Source organism: Odocoileus virginianus, chromosome 15 (genome assembly GCF_023699985.2).
Source record: "Odocoileus virginianus isolate 20LAN1187 ecotype Illinois chromosome 15, Ovbor_1.2, whole genome shotgun sequence".
Lineage (NCBI taxonomy): Eukaryota > Metazoa > Chordata > Mammalia > Artiodactyla > Cervidae > Odocoileus > Odocoileus virginianus.
This window is the reverse complement of record NC_069688.1, coordinates 5,453,362-5,471,440: the sequence shown is the minus strand read 5'-3', so window position 1 is coordinate 5,471,440 and position 18,079 is coordinate 5,453,362. Positions and strand designations below refer to the sequence as shown.

Below are 18,079 nucleotides of genomic sequence, written 5' to 3'. Positions count from 1 at the left end.
AGGCTAGATCACTTTAAAGAAGCCAATACATGTGAAAAATTAAGATTCGCAAGCAGGTAAAGGAGAGGATAATTACTCAGTTCCTTTTTACTTCATTAAAAGAGATCCAAGGACTTCCCTGATGGTACAATGGATAAGAACCCGCCTGCCAGTGCAAGGGACAGGGGTTTGATCCCTGGTCCAGGAAGACCCCAACTGTCAAGGAGCAACCAAGCCTGAGCTCCACAACCCTTGAGCCCGAGCTCGAGAGCCTGTGAGTTGCAACGAGAGAGTAGCTCCCACTCGGTACAACTGGAGAAAGTGCTTAACAGGAAGACCCCGCGCGGCGAAAAATAACTTTTTTAAAATTGTGTTTAAGGCCATGCAGCAGACAGGACCGCTGAGGGGGCAGCTGTAGAAAGAAGAGTCCTCGGTGTGGAGATCGGGGCTGAGGAGGCACCAGGAAGGAGACTGAGTGGGGGACTGCAAGAAGGAGGCCTGGGCGAGGAGCAGGGCATCATTTACAGCTCACCGTCACACCCAGTAGAAGGGGAGGCGCAACCATCCCCACTTCACTAGCAGGAAACCGAGGCGCAGAGAGGTCACCGTACCAGGTGGAGGCGGGCAAGACTGACGCCTCTCCAGCTCCATCTGCTCCAACGTGGCTTCTCTGGAACAACCTACGCAATGCAACAGCTGCATTGAAAACCGAGCCCCTTCAGGCCAGCTCTGAAGGCACGCGTGGCTCAAAGTGAAGCGGGAACCCTACGGCTACAGGCTGGGCGCCTCATCAAGGTAGCCAGGCCCTATGTGAGCACACTTCCCTGAGGATTCAAAGCCTGCTTCAGAAGTTGCCAAACAGCTCATGAGGCTCCCTAGTTTACCCAGAGAAACAATTAAATGAGAAAAACATCTCTGTCCACCTGAATTCCTCTCCCTGCCAACAAACTCGGGGAAGCCGCCGGGTAGACAGGAGGGATGGGCTGAGTGTCCTGAGGATGCTGGCTGGGACATGGCTGCTCACGCTGATCCCACACCCTCAAGACCCTGACGGCCTGTCCGTGGTGCCCCATCAGATGTGAGTGCCACTGTCTCAACACCCTTCAGGGCCGAGCCGAGCTCGGGGCCAGGCAGAGATCACAGCGCCCCTCCCGGCCCGCAGACCCCACCCGTGGCCCAGGGACACGCCAGACCTCCCTGGCTCCGGGAGACTCGCCTCGTCTCGTAACCGGGGTGTCACTGGGGATTTCAGGGAGTAATCTGCTTGCCCTGTCAAGAAACATCAGTGAGGCTTATTGCTGGCGGAGGTGTGAGAATTCATGAATAATTACACGACTTACTGCTTCCATTACTCAGGATACGACGGATTTACTGTCATTGTATTTTTAATTATTTTGATTACGGATTTATTAATTTACAGCACACTGCTTGAGTCTGAATGAATAGCAGGGCTCTGGCTTTGGTGCAGCCCGAGGCAAACCTGATCCTAAGTTCCGATGGATTCCAGGCTAAGCGCTCAGCTTTTCGGGCCGGGCTCACTGACAGCACATACAACAGACCCCCAGAACCACCTCAAATTAAAGGCAGAACAGACCAGCAGGAGCATCCTCTATGTGCTAAAATAAAAATCTCCATTGAAACCACTTCAGTTTTTACAGCAGACTCCAATTTTTGTATGTAATTGTGCTAAAATAATATTTCGTTGGTACAGTTTATCAATCTCATTACATGGAATATTGAGAAGACCCTCATACGACTGTGGTTTAAAGGAGAATTTTAAATGTGATAGCACTTTTACTGTATAGCTGCCTGTCTTCCTAAAACAACTGTGCAGTTCTGCCTTTGTCTGTCTCTCTGGCTCCTTGCCGGATGACTTTCCTGGTGACTGGGACACACAGCAGGTATGTCATGCAGCTCCTCAAGGTCATCAGGCTCGGGCGGGGAGGGAGGGATGAGCAGGACTGAAACTTCCAGATCAAGGTCTCCTGAGGATGCCTTATTCCCTGGGGCAGAGTCCCCGCCACACCCACCTCCCACAAATGCATGCACATGCTTACACACACACACACACGCAAGTGTCCAGCAAGCACAGGCGGGGTCAGCACAGAGCCCCGGGCACTGAGGAAGCAGGTGAGGTCACTCTGCCCTCCTTCAGAAGAGAAATTCCAGACCCTGGCTCCCCCCTGCTCCACGCACAACCACGGCATAGGCTGGACTTGGAAGGCCCACCTCAAACCGCACTCCTAGGAGAAAAAGCTTGCTGTAGTCACTCACTCACCGTCGGCGGTGTGAAGGAGCTTGTGGCTTTTCAGCGTCCCTTTGGACTTGAACTTCTTGCCACACATGTCACACAGGTGGGTCTTCTCAGTGCTGTGACGATTCATGTGAGCCTTGAGGTTGCTCTTGCTACGAGTTGCGTACTCACACAAGGAACACTTGAAGGGCTTTACACCTGTCAGAGGAGGAAAAAACAGAGAGATGAACATAGGTGCTCATGTATACGTGTGTGTATCTGAAGGAGTGCATACACGCACATGTCTACACACACCCCCTTGTCCACTGTGAATAAGGCAGTGCACACGCCGCCCACTCCCCCAGGCCTCTAAGGAATGCATACACGCACATGTCTACACACACCCCCCTTGTCCACTGTGAATAAGGCAGTGCACGCGCCACCCACTCCCCCAGGCCTCTAAGGAATGCATACACGCACATGTCTACACACACCCCCCTTGTCCACTGTGAATAAGGCAGTGCACACGCCGCCCACTCCCCCAGGCCTCTGACCCATGCTGCTCCTTCCGATGCTACTCCATTCCTCCTTCCAGGAAGGAGGATGCCCCGCAGCAGACCTCCTCCTCGCCTCCCCATCAGTGCCCCCGAACCCCCTGTCATGACCGCTGCACCATCCACTGCACCTTACAGTGAGTCCCTTACAGCCGCTCCCCACGGTCTGGGATCTCCAAGGGCCCAGACGCTCAGCACGTACAGCAGCGGCCGTTCATCCCACTGAACTGAGTTACACTGACAAGCGCTAACCAAGGGCCTTGGCAAAAGTCGCCAGGCCCGGGCGCGCAGGACCACATGTCTCAGCTCATAAGGTGAGCGGAGTTCACCACGCCCGGCGCTGCTGCGGGGCTGATGGCCCCACTGCCGGGGCATCCTTACCACTGGGCCCGTCCTCTTCCGCTCCCCGACTATCCGCCAGGGCCCACAAAAAAGTATCTCCCAACCTTGGCTTTGGTCTCAGCTCCTTCTGCCCTGTCCATCAGTTACTGCTCTCTTTACTGAACCATTCATTTGATCACAGATTGTAGAAAATACTTCATCCATGCCCCTGGGGAGCTGTCCTGTCATCCTGACTGCAGCACTGTGGGTTCCCAACTCAGAGGAAGGCCGCCCCCCAGCCGCAGGGCTCCGAGCCTCCTCGCTGGGAAGGCACGTCCCCTCCCAGGGGCAGAAGTCCAGCCCCACTGTCTCTGACAGACCCTGACCATCAGCTGCCCTGAGTGCCCGTGTGCAGCCCACGCCTCCCCGCACAGGCGAGCACCCTGGGGCACAGGCTGCCGCCCTCCTGCCCCTGCCTGGTCTCCACCCAGGCCTTCCCCGCCCACCAGAATCAGAGGATCTGCTGTCCTCGGGGCCTTCCTTCGTCCAGTACCCCAGCACCTCCTAAACGCCACCACACGCAGGGCACCGGGGCAACCACCAGGGTCACCCCCACGACCGGGCCAGCGCGTTGGTTCCTGCTCTCCTGAAGCTCACTTCCTGCACAGGAATCGTGGTGACTTGCTCAACTACAGCTCCAGGCAGGCCGTGAAGACTGCACACCTCTGCTCCCTGCGACTGAGTCATGCACAGCTGAAACCACTGGTCTCAGCTGGCTGGCAGACACACTTTTGCAGTAGGTAAAGAGAATTCTAGCTGCAGGGCATGTGGACATGGCTTCCTCCTAAAGAACCCCAAGTGAAAGTGCTAATCACTCAATGGTGTCTGACTCTTTGCGACCCCATGGGACTGTAGCCCACCAGGCTCCTCTGTCCATGAGATTTCCCAGGCAAGAATACTGGAGTAGATCACCATTTCCTTCTCCAGGGGAATCTACCAAACCCAAGGATCAAACCCGGGTCTCCCACGTTGCAGGCGGATTCTTTACCGTTTGAGCCACCAGGAAGCCCCAAGAACTCCCATAGGCAGCACAGAACCACACACACGCTCCATTCTGACAGAGGGACACGCACCTTCATGAGCCCAGATGTGACGCTGAAGGTCTGAGCCGTTCTTCATGAAATAGAAATCACAGTACGGGCACTTCATGGCTCTCTTGCCAATGAGCCCTTTTAGCTGGACCCTCCTCCCGAGAACCTCGGAGATGGTGCTCATGGAAACCTCTAGAAGAAAAGCGGATGACAACCAGAAGCGGCCAAAGAACCGTGGTTCCAGTGAGAGGTTAAGTGGGCCTCATGACAGAGCCTGGACCCCACCCCACCCCACCCCCGCGCAGTCAATCCTGGCAGCTCTGAGGCAGCAAGGTAAGTTGTGCCTCGTGGGGTCATGGGAGAGAGCTTTTGCCTAAAAAGTTACACCAGAATCAGAGTGAGTCTCTCAGACCTAGACTCCTGCTAACCCAAAATGTGAGGGGTTGAGAAGCAGTATGACAAGGCAAGTCGGACAAAAGCAGAATATGGGAACTAAGGGGAAAAGACTGGGCTTCCCCAGTGAATCAGCATCCTGGGGTGGGGGTGTCCTGTAGAACACAAGGAACTCAGGCAACATGACAACTTCATTCAAACAACCCAACTGCAAAAAACAGTCTTGTGTCAACTGGTTGTTGCTGTTGTAGAGTCGCTAAATTGTGCCCAACTCGATGGACTGCGGCCCGCCAGGCTCCTCTGTCCATGGGACTCTCCAGGCAAGAATACTGGGGTGGGTTGCCATTTCCTTCTCCAGGGGATCTTCCTGACCCAGGGATCAAATATCTCTTATGTCTCTTAAGTCTCCTGCATTGGCAGGCAGGAGCTTTACCACTAGCGCCACCTGGGCAGGCAGCACAGTTTTACAAAGGGGAGGACAGCCATGAGACTGGGGCCAGATGCCCCTGAAGACTAGACAAAATGATAAAATAAAGCAAATCGTTATATAAACACCTGAGCTTTAAGTAAAGATAACTCTTCCCCTTGAATTGACTCATATCTTCATCTCTCTTTTAGTTTCATTTAACATAGCTGATACAATGCTGTATCTTAAAATAAACATGAGCATTTTTAAAATCGGTCTCCCACTCTGAGATGCATAACCTTACCGGGATGGTTGGTCTTGATATGTGACTTTATCAATCGATCTTCTGAAAAAGACTTTTCACACACAGGACAAGAATAACTCCTTTTGTCCTTAACAGAAAGAGAGCATAATCAATGGACTGTCTCATTTAAACCCAGGGTCTGTGGGAAATAACACACCACCACCACAGCGAGACACACAGACACCTTTCCCAGCGCCCGCGGCCGGCCCTGCACGGCCCAGAGACTCGAGGGCAGCAGGGCAGTGGCCTCGCCTCCCTTTCATGAGGGAGAGACTGACCTTAGAAATAACAGTCCTGTGGATGCGGCTGGGCCAGTGGAGAGCAGAGCTCAGCCTCAGGGTCTACAACGGAGACCATCGTCTCCCAAAGTTCCCTCCTTTATCAAGATTATCACGTGTGCGACAAGAACACTTAATATAAGATCTGCCCTCTAGCAAATCTTAGGTATACAGTACATACTGTTGGTTATGGGCACCATGTGGTACATTAGATCTCCAAGACCTGATGAACATATCACCCTCCAGTGCTCAAGACGTGTGTGCATGTGAGTTATTTTAATCAGACTCACAGCCGCTCTTGAAGGACAGGCATTATTACACTGTTACAGATTAAGAAACCAAGGCCCAGGGCGACGAGCCCCAGGACTCTGAGGAAGAGCTGGCATTGGAACTCGAGCATACGGGTGCCCACCTCAGGCCCTGACCACCCCCAGGCCATGTCCCATCCAGGCCACAGGGAAGGCGTCCACTCTGCACTGTCACCTACCCACCTGCCTGCGGTGCCACATCCTCAGTTGGGGAGAAGCTTTGGTGAATGAAAGCTCTGTAAAGCTCATCCATGTTTCCTCTCACTTTAATGGTCACTTTAATGCCATTTCCCGTGAAAACTTCTCAGAGAGTGGATGTTATGGGTTAAATTCTGTCCCCTACAAATTCACATGTTGAACTCCTAATCCCGCAGTATCTCAGTGTGACCTTATTCAGAAACGTGGTCATTACAGATGCAATCAGTTAAGATGAGGTTGCAGGCCCTCATCCAATATGACTAGTGTTCTTAGGAGAAGGGAAAATTTAGACAGAGACTTGTAAGAGGGAGAATGCCATGTCTTCATGGGAGAAAGAAAATACCCAAGCCCAGCCGAAGGGAAAAAAAATGACAAACCAGTATCTCTCGAGAACACAGATACAAATATCCTCAACAAAATATCGGCACATAAAACCCAAAATGTTTAAAAAAAAACTGTAAGTCACAACCAAGTTGGATTTATCTCATTTGATTCAACATTCTAAAATTAATTAATATAATCCATCACATCAACAGGTTAAGAAATAAAAGTCACATGATAACATCAATAGAGGCAGAAAATTAATGTGGTAAAATCAAATACCTACTCATGATAATCAATTTCAATAACCCAGGAATAGAGAAAATAAAGAAAATCCACAAACAACCTATAGCTAACATTACTTAATGGTGAGAAACCAGAAACTTTCCCACTAAGATTAGAAACACAGCAAGGATGCCCCCTCCCAGCACTCCTTTTTAACATCATATTTGAAGCCTTAGCTAATGCAATAAGACAAGAATAGGAAATAAAAGATATAGAGAATGAGAAAGAAGATGACATGATCACCTAAGAAGAAATTGTCAAAGAATAGACAAGATACTCCTGGAGCTAATAAGCAATTATGGCAAATTATAAGTTTAATATACAAAAGTCAGTTGCTTTTCTATATACTAGCAATGAACAAGTGAAATTTGAAATTAAAAACACAGAACTATTTACATTAGCCACAAAGAATGAAATGGTACAAATAAATACCATTATTTACAATGAATAGGTATAAATAAATCTAACAAAATATGTACAAGATCTATATGAGGAGAACTTCAAAACTGATGAAAGGAATCAAAGCACTAAATAAATGGAGAGCTATTCCAAGCTCAAGGATAGGAAGATTCAATGTTGTCTGGACAACAGTTCTTCCCAATCTGATGAGTAGATTCAATGTAATTTCAGTCAAAATCTCAGCAAGTTATTTTGTGGGTATTGATTAACTGATAATGAAGTTTATAAAGAGATGCAAAAGACCCAGAATCCTACACAAAATGATAGAGGAGAAGAACAAAGTCAGAGGACTGACATTACTCAACTTTTAAACTGACTATAAAGCTACAGTGATGAAGAGCATGTGATATTGGTGAAATAAGAGTCAAATAGATCAAATGGTACAGAACAGAGTCCAGAAATAAACTCTCTTAAATACAGTCAATTAATCTTTGACACACAAGCAAATACTACACAGTGGAACAAAGACAGTTATCTCAGCATGATGCTGAAACTGGGCAGCCATATGCAAAAAGAAGAAAGTGAACCTGGACAAAAACTTTACACCTTTTCACAAATATTAACTCATATTGGATCACAGATCTAGAAGCAAAATGCAAAACCATAAAACTCCTAGAAGACACAGAAAAAACCTGGATGACCTGGAGTATGGTAACGATTTTTTAGATCCAACACCCAAGGCATTATTCATGAGAAAAGAAAAAAGAACTGATAAACGGTGAAAGACACTGAAAGAATAAGCCACATTCTGAGAGAGAATATTTTCAAAGGACACATCCGGTAAAACTGGCCAAAGACCTGAACAGACACCCCACCAGAGAGAATATACAAATGCCAAGTAAGCACGTGAAAAGACGTTCCATATCATGTGTCAACAGAGAAATCCAACGCAAAACAAGACACCATCACACACCTACACAATGGTCCAAATCTAGAACACTGACAACATCAAGCGCCAGTGAGGATGCGGAGCAGTGGGAACTCTAATTAGTTCCAGATGGGAATGCAAAATGATACAGCCATCTTGGAAGACAATTTGGCAGTTTTTCTCAAAACTAAAACACTGTGACCATAAGATTCAACAATTGCACTTCTTGTTTTTTACCCTAATGAGCTGAAAACTCATGTCCACACAAAAACCTACACACGGATGAAGCAGCTTTACTCATAACTGACAAAACTTAGAAGCGACCAAGATGTTCTTCCGTATGTGAATGGACTAACGGTGGTACATCTCAACAATGGACTGTTATTCAGCTCTAAGAAAAAAATGAGCTATGAAGTCTTGAAAAGATGTATAAGAAACTTAAATGCACTTCTGGACTCTGTGGGAGAAGGTGAGGGTGGGATGTTCTGAGAGAATAGCATTGAAACAAGTATACTATCAAGGGTGAAACAGATCGCCAGCCCAGGTTTGATGCATGAGACAAGGGCTCAGGGCTGGTGCACTGGGAAGACCCAGAGGGATGGGATTGGGAGGGAGGCGGGAGAGGAGATCGGGATGGGGAACACATGTAAATCCATGGCTGATTCATGTCAATGTATGGCAAAAACCACTACAATACTGTAAAGTAATTAGCCTCCAACTAATAAAAATAAACGAAAAAAATAAAGAAATAAAGAAACTTAAATGCATAACTACGAGAAAAGAAAGGCGAATGTGAAAAGGCTACATATTCTATGACTCCAACTAGAAGACATTCTGAAAACGGTAGAACGATGGGGATCCGTGGTAGCCAGGGGGCAGACGGAGAGAGAATAAGGAGGAGGAGCAAGGAGGAGTTTTAGGGGAGTGAAATGTCTCTGCATGACACTCTCATGAGGTATATCCATCATTCCACATTGGTTGAAATGCCAAAAATGTGAAGCACCCAGACTGGGCCTTAACGTAAACTATGGACTCTGGGCGTTACTCCATGTGTCAATGCAGGTTCATCAACTGTAGTAAAGGCAAAGCGTTAAGATACAGGATGTCAGAAGAGGGGAGGCTGTGCCTGTGGGGGGACAGGGGGTATATGGGGAAATCTCTGTACTTTGTTTAGTTTTGCAATGCATCTAAAACTGCTCTAAAAAGGTTTATCAAGAGAAAACACATACTATGTGCTCAGAACAGAGCTTAGCCTGTAACGAGAGCCCAATAAATCTGAAAGACTTTGCTGCTGTGGTTTTAGTTTTGCCATTAATGCAACTCAGACTCAGCTAACAGACCTTCTTATGGGCTACTGCACGCTGGGAAGTCCCAAGGGGGCCTCTAAGTGACCATTCCTCCAAATTCTTTTGTGGACTGCTACTACTGCAGAATGTCTCCTGAGGCTGGGGTTCCTGAAGCTCACTTAAGAAAAGTGTGCTGTTGTCTTACTCAGTCGCTCAGTCGTGTCTGACTCTTTGCAACCCCATGGACTGTAGCCCACCAGGCTCCTCTGTCCATGTAATTTCCCAGGCCAGAATACTGGAGTGGGTTGCCAGGCAATCTTCCCAAGCCCAGGATTGAACCCACGTTTCCTCTTTGGCAGGTGCCACCTGGGAAGCCCAAGAAACATGTACTTGATATTCAAAAACAAAAATGAAATGGAAGACCTTCTGAACAACCAGTCTGGATGCACTTCCCACCAAGCATCTGGGTTCCAAGCAAGGCCTGCCATGCCCAGATGCCTAAGGGGTCCAGGCAACTCCCATGAAACGGTCCTAGCTTTCTGCTCAGCTAATGCCACAGACTTCCACCCAGGCTATATCACAGCGTCCAGGCTTTTCACTGTCCTCCTATGCCCTTGACCTTCTAGGTCACTCCATCACTCCTAGATCTTGCAGATGAACTCATGCTCACATGCCCTTCTGAAAGATGCCCTGGGCACATGCCGCACACATTCTGCAGGGGGCTGTCCCCACCCACTGCTGCCTGGGCGTTGTCAGAGCTGATGGAGGCATTCAGAAGGGCTTTGAAGGAGTTTACAGTGATCTCTCCTGAGCCCTTGCTATTTGATTTTTCTTTTAATCTATGATAGTCTGAAAGCAATTTATCTTAGAGCTTATCAGGGCCCCTCATTTCTTGATGCCTTTGAAGACTTTCAGAAGGACACAGGCAGTGGGAAAGGGTGCTGTGAGAAGGGTACACTCTAAGGACTCATTTATTTCTCTTTCAAAAACCTCAGTTCCCAAGCAGAGATGAAAACCCAAACTGACACAGGAAACTTGAAAAGAACAGTGGTTAAAAGAGTCCTTCGCAGAGGAGAGTGCGAGCCCCATGCGGTAATGACGGGAAGAGAGCCCAGCCCCCGTTGTTTGCTTGCTCTGATGGAAATGCCGTCAAAGCACCGCAGGGCTCTTTGAAAGAAGGGAGGCAGTGCCCCTGTGTGGTGGGGACAGGGGGCAGGGTCTATGGGAGCAGCTCTGGGGGCAAAGCTCCCAGCCCAGCTCACAGCAATGGGTGAACCCAGCCCTGGCCTACGCCTCAGCCCCCGAAGCAAATGGGCTGTTCTCAAGTCTGAAACTAGTGGTGAGTGGAAAACACCAAATCTGCCTCCTACTCAGCCACCGAGTATATCAACTATCACATAAGCACATCTTACAAAGTATCTGACATCAAGATAAAAAAAAATAAAATGGGAGATTCCACTCTGAACAATTTCTCAGGAATAAAAAGCCCATGGTTTTAGCAGATGCTGATCTCAATGGACTCAATCTTTCCTCCACCCTTCTGGGGCCCATGTCGGCTCAGGCACGGTGCTGGGCACAGAGCTGGGAGACTCCGACCCTGCCCTCACAGGGCTCATGAGAACTGCCAGCACACAGAAGCCATGAACTATCACAGGACAAGGAGAAAATAGCCATGTGCGGTAGTCACGTATGTATGTATGCATGTGAGAGTTGGACCATAAACAAGGCTGAACACCAAAGAACTCATGCTTTTGAACTGTGGTGCTGGAGAAGACTCTTGAGAGTCCCCTGGACAGCAAGAAGATAAACCAGTCAATCCTAAAGGAAATCAACCCTGAATATTCATTGGAAGGACTGATGCTAAAGCTGAAGTTCTAATACTTTGGCACCTGATGCAAACAGTGGTCTCATTGGAAAAGACCCTGATGCTGGGAAAGATTGAGGGCAGGAGAAGGGAGCAACAGAGGATGAGATGGCATCACTGACTCAATGGACATGAGTTTGAGCAAATTCCAGGAGAGACTGAAGGACAGGGAAGGTTGTGCTATAGCCCATGGGGTCGCAAAGAGTCAGACATGACTGAGCAACAGAAAAACAAATGGAGAAAGTGTGACAAAGACCGGAAAACTGACACAACACTGTGGCTAAGTTAGCAAGTTAGGAAAGAGCTGGAAACATGCTCCAGCCTGGATTTCCATTTCCAGGCTCTTCCTGTCCACTTAGTCAGGCCATGCCCCTCACTTCCAGTCCATGGGCTTGCTCATGGGCAGTTGCTTTGTACACAGTGAACTCTGCAGTCTGAGGTCCCCAGGGAATAAATGTCCAAACAGGGCGGCACAGAAACAGGCAGTCTGTGATAACAGAAGAAACAACCATATACCCTCGCAGCTGTTGGAAAGGAAAAAACTTTTGTGCAATCACTTTAGTTCAATAACATTTTACTCTACTTCAAAAAAAAAGCTCCCTCTACTTCTCTGTGCATTGTTGGCAATATATTATTTTAGTTTACTTCCAGAAAATAACAGGTGAAATTTTATATATGTATCTTTAAAGACAAGTACAGACCAGGCACTTCTCCATGACAGGCACTGATTTTAAATGTTTGCTGAAAAGCCACTACCACCACCACTGTGACTATGGCTTCTCCTGCTACCACCACTAACAAGAAGAAAGAGCTAGTGTAGACTGCCCTGCCCCATGCCCGGACCTCTACTGGGTCCCTCACAGATGTTCCCACGGAAACCCTGGAGGCCGGGACTGTCACTCCACTTTTACAGACGAGGGGTCATACCACTTACAAGTGAAGGAGTCAGGATGCAAGGCCAGAATGAGTCCGCTCCTCCCAGGTGAAGGCTTGTGACAGTCACAGTGCCCTGAGCATCGAGTGCCTGCAAGGGTTCCTGAGAAGGTGCACAAGCCAGGAACAAAGGGGACAGACTGATATATCCTGAACATCCACTGGAAGCTTGACTTCCCGATACTTCACACATCTGTGTTGGGATGAACTTGATTAAAAATAGGTTCCCAGGTCCACCCCACAAATTATGGTGGAGGTATGAGTCAGGAATCTCATTCATAACAATTACCCCCAAGTATTGCTGATTCAGGATATCATAAATCACATCATCGGGGTCAATGACTTGCAAACTCATCTAATGGGACCTACACAAGAGGTCACCCATTTGACATCACCACCGAGAACATACGTGTACACACACTGGCATATAAACACACTGAAACATGGAACCAAAGGTCTCAGAAAACAATACTTATTACCTTGTTATAGGTAAAGAGTGCGGATTAATTTCTACTTCATTCTATTTCATTTTTAAGATACACTACATTCAAAAAACTAAGATCGTGGCATCCAGTCCCATCACTTCATGTCAAATAGATGGGGAAACTGGAAACAGTGAGAGACTTTATTTTCTTGGGCTCCAAAATCACTGCAGATGGTGCCTGCCACCATGAAATTAAAAGACGTTTGCTCCTTGAAAGAAAAGCTATGACAAACGTAGATAGTATATCAAAAAGCAGAGACATTACTTTGCCAACGAAGGTCCATCTAGTCAAAGCTATGGTTTTTCCAGTAGTCATGTATGGGTGTCAGAGTTGGACCATAAAGAAAACTGAGTGCTGAAGAATTGATGCTTTTGAACTGTGGTGTTGGAGAAGACTCTTAAGAGTTCCTTGGACTGCAAGGAGATCAAACCAGTCAACCCTCAAGGAAATCAGTCCTGAATATTCATTGGAAGGACTGATGCTGAAGCTGAAGCTCCAACACTTTGGCCACTTGGTGCAAAGAACTGACTCATTGAAACAGACCCTGATGCTGGGAAAGATTGAAGGCAGGAGGAAAAGGGGACAACAGAGGATAAGATGGTTGGATGGCATCACCAACTCGATGCACATGAGTTTGAACAAGCTCCGGAGTTGGTGATGGACAGGGAAGCCTGGTGTGCTGCAGTCCATGGGGTCACAAAGAGTTGGACATGACTGAGCGACTGAACTGAAGAGTTGCAATCCACTGCACTATTTCACAGCCCTCTAATGGATCATGACCCGGGGGCTGAAAAAACACTGACCTGGGTGTTCTATACTTATTCTCTAGATTAATCTTCACTATCTGGAGAAGTCAAAGAAAGTAACATATCTCCATTTCACAGAGGAGAATACTTTTGAACTGGGTCAAAATGATGGGTCAGTGATGCTAAGCAATTTGTCCAAGATCTCAGAGGTGGCTATGGGGTCTGAACTTTTAACAACCTAGAACCAAACTTGGTTTTCTCAAGTTTTCCTTTCACAGAGTTTGCCCAGTGCTGTTAAAAAAAAAAAGAAAGAAAGAAATGGGTTCAGAAATGTGATTGACTAACTTTCTTGACCAGGTCCCCATGTTTCCTTGATGGCAAGACACCCTTGACTCTGAGTCATGCTGCCTGGTCACTGATGGGAGGGAGGAGGTGGTGGGAAGCAGCTACACAGTCGCCTGTACAAGCACTGAGCCAAGGTCTTTACTCAGAGCGCTCCATTTAAGGTCCCAATAATCCAAGAAACCTATGTACAGATACAAAGACATACGTATGTGTATATGTATATTTTGTGTGTAGAGGTACATGTGATACATGTGCGCACACATGTGTGGGTGTGTATAATGCATGTGTGGATACGTCTGTGCATACACGTGAATATATGTGTGTGTATAAAGAGCCAATATGCTTTTTAATACATATTTCACAGAAGGCTACTGAGTCTCAGAGAGGACAAGCGATTGGTCCAGTGTCACACAGCCTGTGCGATTACTGAAGACAATATCTGAATCCAGTTATCCAACCCCAAAGCACATGCTCTTTATACCCACTAAACCCAAAACACCCTGACTTTGCCCTTGGTAACACACTTCCCGAGTGCTAGTGATTTCAGGCCAGGAAACGGAGGTGCCAGATCAAGTTTCTGAAGCCTTGTCTGCGTAGAGAAAGGGACGCGGTTGGAGCAGAAGCACAGCTGGGCCAGGTGTGCCTCCCTTACAGCTTGGAGAGTCTCAAATCGCTCTCCAGTGCCGGGCTCTCAAGATAAGAGGAGCATATGCAAAAATAAACACTCACTCACTGTGTTACAGGATCACCCACCGGAGAATCAGACAGCTTTTACCACCATGAGACTATTTAACAGCACCTTGAATTAACATACCACTTTTTAAAAAATGCTTTGCAGACATTCTTTCGCAGGGTCTCCAAGGAGTGACGTGATAGGATCATCAGTGATCGTCAGTGCTGACTGTGCTCTCACTATGACTCCGAGTGTCCAGCACTCGGCAGGCATCATCTCACTTAACCTCTCAACAGCTTTCAGTGGTGGCTATTAGTATTATGGGCCCTGTTATTAACGGTCCTTTAAACCATCATTTAAGAGAGCGGTTCCCCAACCATTTTGGGACCAGGGATGGGTTTCATGGAAAACAAAGTTTCCATGGACCGGGGCTGGGGAGGGGATGTTTTCGGGATGATTCAAGCACATCACGTTTATTATGCCACCGCTGCTCTGACAGGAGGTGGAGCTCAGGCGGTCCTGTGAGAGAGGGGGAGTGGCTGGAAACACAGCTGGAGCTTGGCTCCCTGGCCCGCCTCTCACCTCCTGCTGTGCAGCCCAGCTCCTAACAGGCCACGGACTGCTACAGGTCCATGGCCCGGGGGGTTGGGGGCCCCTGATTTAAGAAAGCTTTGCTTTAATTCTATTCTGTAGATCTTTCTTCTATAGGCTTTCTCTGATGCTGAAAAATCTGCAGAGGAAGCCAATGTTTTCAACGGGATCATCTTCCCAGCAGACGCGAGGCTCTCCCTGTGAGAAAGGCCCTGGGGTGAAGGAGGGCCTCTGTTAACGTGAGGGGCCTGTGTCGTGAGAAGGGCCTCTCCGTTCTCCGGGGTGGATGCTCACACACCGGGCTCCCGAGGGAGCAGGGGCACCTCTGTGCGCATCGCCGAGAGGAAGCGGGGAGCACCCAGGGGAGACGGGGCTGCCACTAGGGCGGGCTACTTACCAGCTCAGTGTGGACTTTAAGATGTGCCTGCAGCTTATATTTATCTGGAGTCGAGTAGTCACAGCCGTCAGTGGGACACTTCAGCAAGATGTTACTGTGTTTCTGAATTACATGGCGTTTAAGGCAGTTTTTGGTGATGGAAGAATAGTGACACTGGGAGCAATAATACAGATGTTCCCGGGTGTGGGTGCGGACATGCATGTCAAAATGCACTTGGTACCAAAAAAGTTTGCCTAAAAAAATATTTTCACATGAGAACAAGGAAGTTTCTTTTATCCTGAATTTGATTTTTTTTAATTAGTATTATTATTATTTTATTTTTTTAACGACTATCTTCCTTTCCCTCTCGTGCTTGTCCGGGTCACCCTTCACACTCTCTGTCTGGAAATGACTTTTCAAAGGTGGCAGGTGGCAAAAATCAAGGGTGCTGCTACTACTTCTGCATGACATCAGTGCTGGGAAGAGGAGTAAGGGAGGGTTTATCGAGGACCAGTTACGGTGCCACGTATGTTTATGCACATGGGTGACATCACCAGGCTCTAAACTCTGCCGGCACCTGGGCCATCTCCCGTGGGTCCTGCCCGCTCTCAGGAGACCCCGAGGCCACGCTTCCACCGTGAGCTGCGAGGGATGCAGTCAGCGTCTCCCTACAAAGAGCTGCAGTCACTCCCATTAACACCTCTCTGCCCATCTAGGCAACGGCCACAACTTACTACACCTGGACTTTTAAACTCCTCATGCGCCAGAAGAAAGGTGCCTCTTGGCTAAAGCTCAGGCGGGGGCCGCGGGATAAACCTCCGCCTTGCAGGCCTGGCCGAGCCAGCGGGTTTGGCTGTCCCAGCATCCTAGCTGCCTTCACACACTTCACAGGCTACACTGCACCACATGGCACCACTACTATCTACCCAGGACGGCGAGCTCACTTATAAGGTGTTCTTTGCAAAGAGACACGAGCTCAACTCAAACGAGGTGGACCCGCAGCCAGGTGGCCGGATGGGCTGCGGGAGAGAGCCCCCCAGCCTCGCGCCCCGGCCCCCACCCCTTACCACAGTATTCACACTCCAGGTCCCCGTACACTTTCCGGATCCTCTCACACAGGACGGTGTTCATCCGCCTCTTCTGCAAACTGTCCAGGATCTTCATGAAGGCAGTGAGGCCGGCCCGGTGCTCGGGGGCGGGCGAGCAAGAGGCAGGCTGGCACGGGGCCGCCTCCCTGCCACCAGCTCCAGGGGGAGGGTCTGAGGCCTGAGCTGGGTTGGACCTGGGACCTCTGCAGGGATCTGGGCCGTCGCATGGGGAGGCTGCCACTGTCTGCCCCTCGGCCGGGGGGCTCTCGGCGCTCGGGGTCTCGGAGTTTGCTTCCATGCCTTTGGCCTTGGATAACAGAGGTGCCACGTCCTGGCCCTGAGTCGGGGCGGCGCCTCCCTGCTGGGTGTTGCCAGTCTTCTCGGGAGCAGCAGCTGGAGCCTCAGCCGTGGGGGGATCACTCTTCATCAAGAACTCACTGGAAAGCCCCGCGTGCTGACGGAGGTCCGGGGACACAGCAGAGGCTGCCAGCTCGCTGGGTGGAGGGGCTGGGGCCGAGCCGTCGGGCTGGGCGGCAGCTGAGCGCACTGGCGGGTTGGGCACCTCTGCGGGGGCCCCGGGTTCCACCGCAGGCCGCGCCTCCCCAGGGCCGGCTGCCTCCTTGGGCACATTCACCCCCTGGAACACGAACTCTTCTTCTGCCAGTTGCAGCTGCCCGCCCAGGGCCTCCTGCTGGATGTCCCCGCCGGGCTCCAGGAGGCAGAAGCTCTGGTTGATGGAGCTGGTGAAGACCAGGGTCTCCTGGGCGGCCCCATGCGCCTCCTTGATGTGCGCGCGCAGGCGGATGGAGCTGACGAACTTCTTGGGGCACAAGGCGCACACGTACACGAAGGGGTGCTTCCGGACGTGCAGCTCCAGCGCCTGGTACTTGGTGGCGCCGTGGCCGCAGAGCTCGCAGGCGAAGGGCCACTTGTCGCCGTGGACCAGCATGTGGCGGTCGCGGTCCAGCTCGTTCTTGAACTTGCGCTCGCAGATGTGGCAATCGTAGAGCAGCTGCCGCTTGCCCTCCCTCGTCATCAGGCACAGCTCGTCCAGGGCCTCCTGCACCGGCTTGTCCTGCGGGTCGTGCGCGTCGCGGATGTGCTTGATGAGGTTCTTGACGTCCGAGTACTTCTTCTTGCAGAAGCGGCAGTGCTGCTTGATCTTCTTGTGCACGCGCTCCACGTGCACCTTGAGGTGGCCCTTGCTCAGGCAGGTGAAGGAGCAGCAGTCGCACGCGAACTTCTCGCCCGTGTGCTTGCGCAGGTGCACGTTGAGGTTGGCCTTGATGGCGCTGGCGTAGCTGCACTGGGAGCACTTGTAGGGCTTCTCGTTGGTGTGGATCCGCAGGTGGGCCTGCAGCGAGTGCTTGAACTTGAAGACCTTGTTGCAGTACTCACAGGTGAAGATCTTGAGCTGGGTGGGCCCGAGCCTAGGAACAGAGGGCAGCATGGTTACCGGTGGGGACCCTGCACCTTCCCCATGCCTCCCCCGCCCCCTTCCTTCTAGGTGCCGAAACACCTAAGGCTTCAAGGTGAGCTAGCAGACCCTGGCGCTAAGGACGGGGGAGACATTCATTCATCAACAAGCAAGACTGGACGGTTTGCAATCCACAAATGATAGTCACCAAAGAGCTGCACCTTGTACCAGGGACAGGAGTTGGCAGGTGAGCCCAGGGGGTGGGTGAGGCTTTTTC

At 49.8% G+C, this 18,079-nt stretch overlaps 1 protein-coding gene across 3 annotated transcripts in view; it reads right to left on the bottom strand.

Annotated features, from left to right (window-relative positions):
* The window catches only part of ZFAT (zinc finger and AT-hook domain containing), a 146,012-nt gene that overhangs the window by 67,932 nt on the left and 60,001 nt on the right, over positions 1 to 18,079 (bottom strand). For all 3 annotated transcript variants that reach the window (XM_020893094.2, XM_070476962.1, XM_070476961.1), the window contains 5 exons: positions 16,365 to 17,815; positions 15,319 to 15,551; positions 5,282 to 5,369; positions 4,221 to 4,370; positions 2,258 to 2,431 (listed from right to left, as the gene is read on the bottom strand). In XM_020893094.2, coding sequence (XP_020748753.2) covers positions 2,258 to 2,431; positions 4,221 to 4,370; positions 5,282 to 5,369; positions 15,319 to 15,551; positions 16,365 to 17,815 — 2,096 coding nt within the window. The remainder of the gene's footprint in view (positions 1 to 2,257; positions 2,432 to 4,220; positions 4,371 to 5,281; positions 5,370 to 15,318; positions 15,552 to 16,364; positions 17,816 to 18,079) is intronic.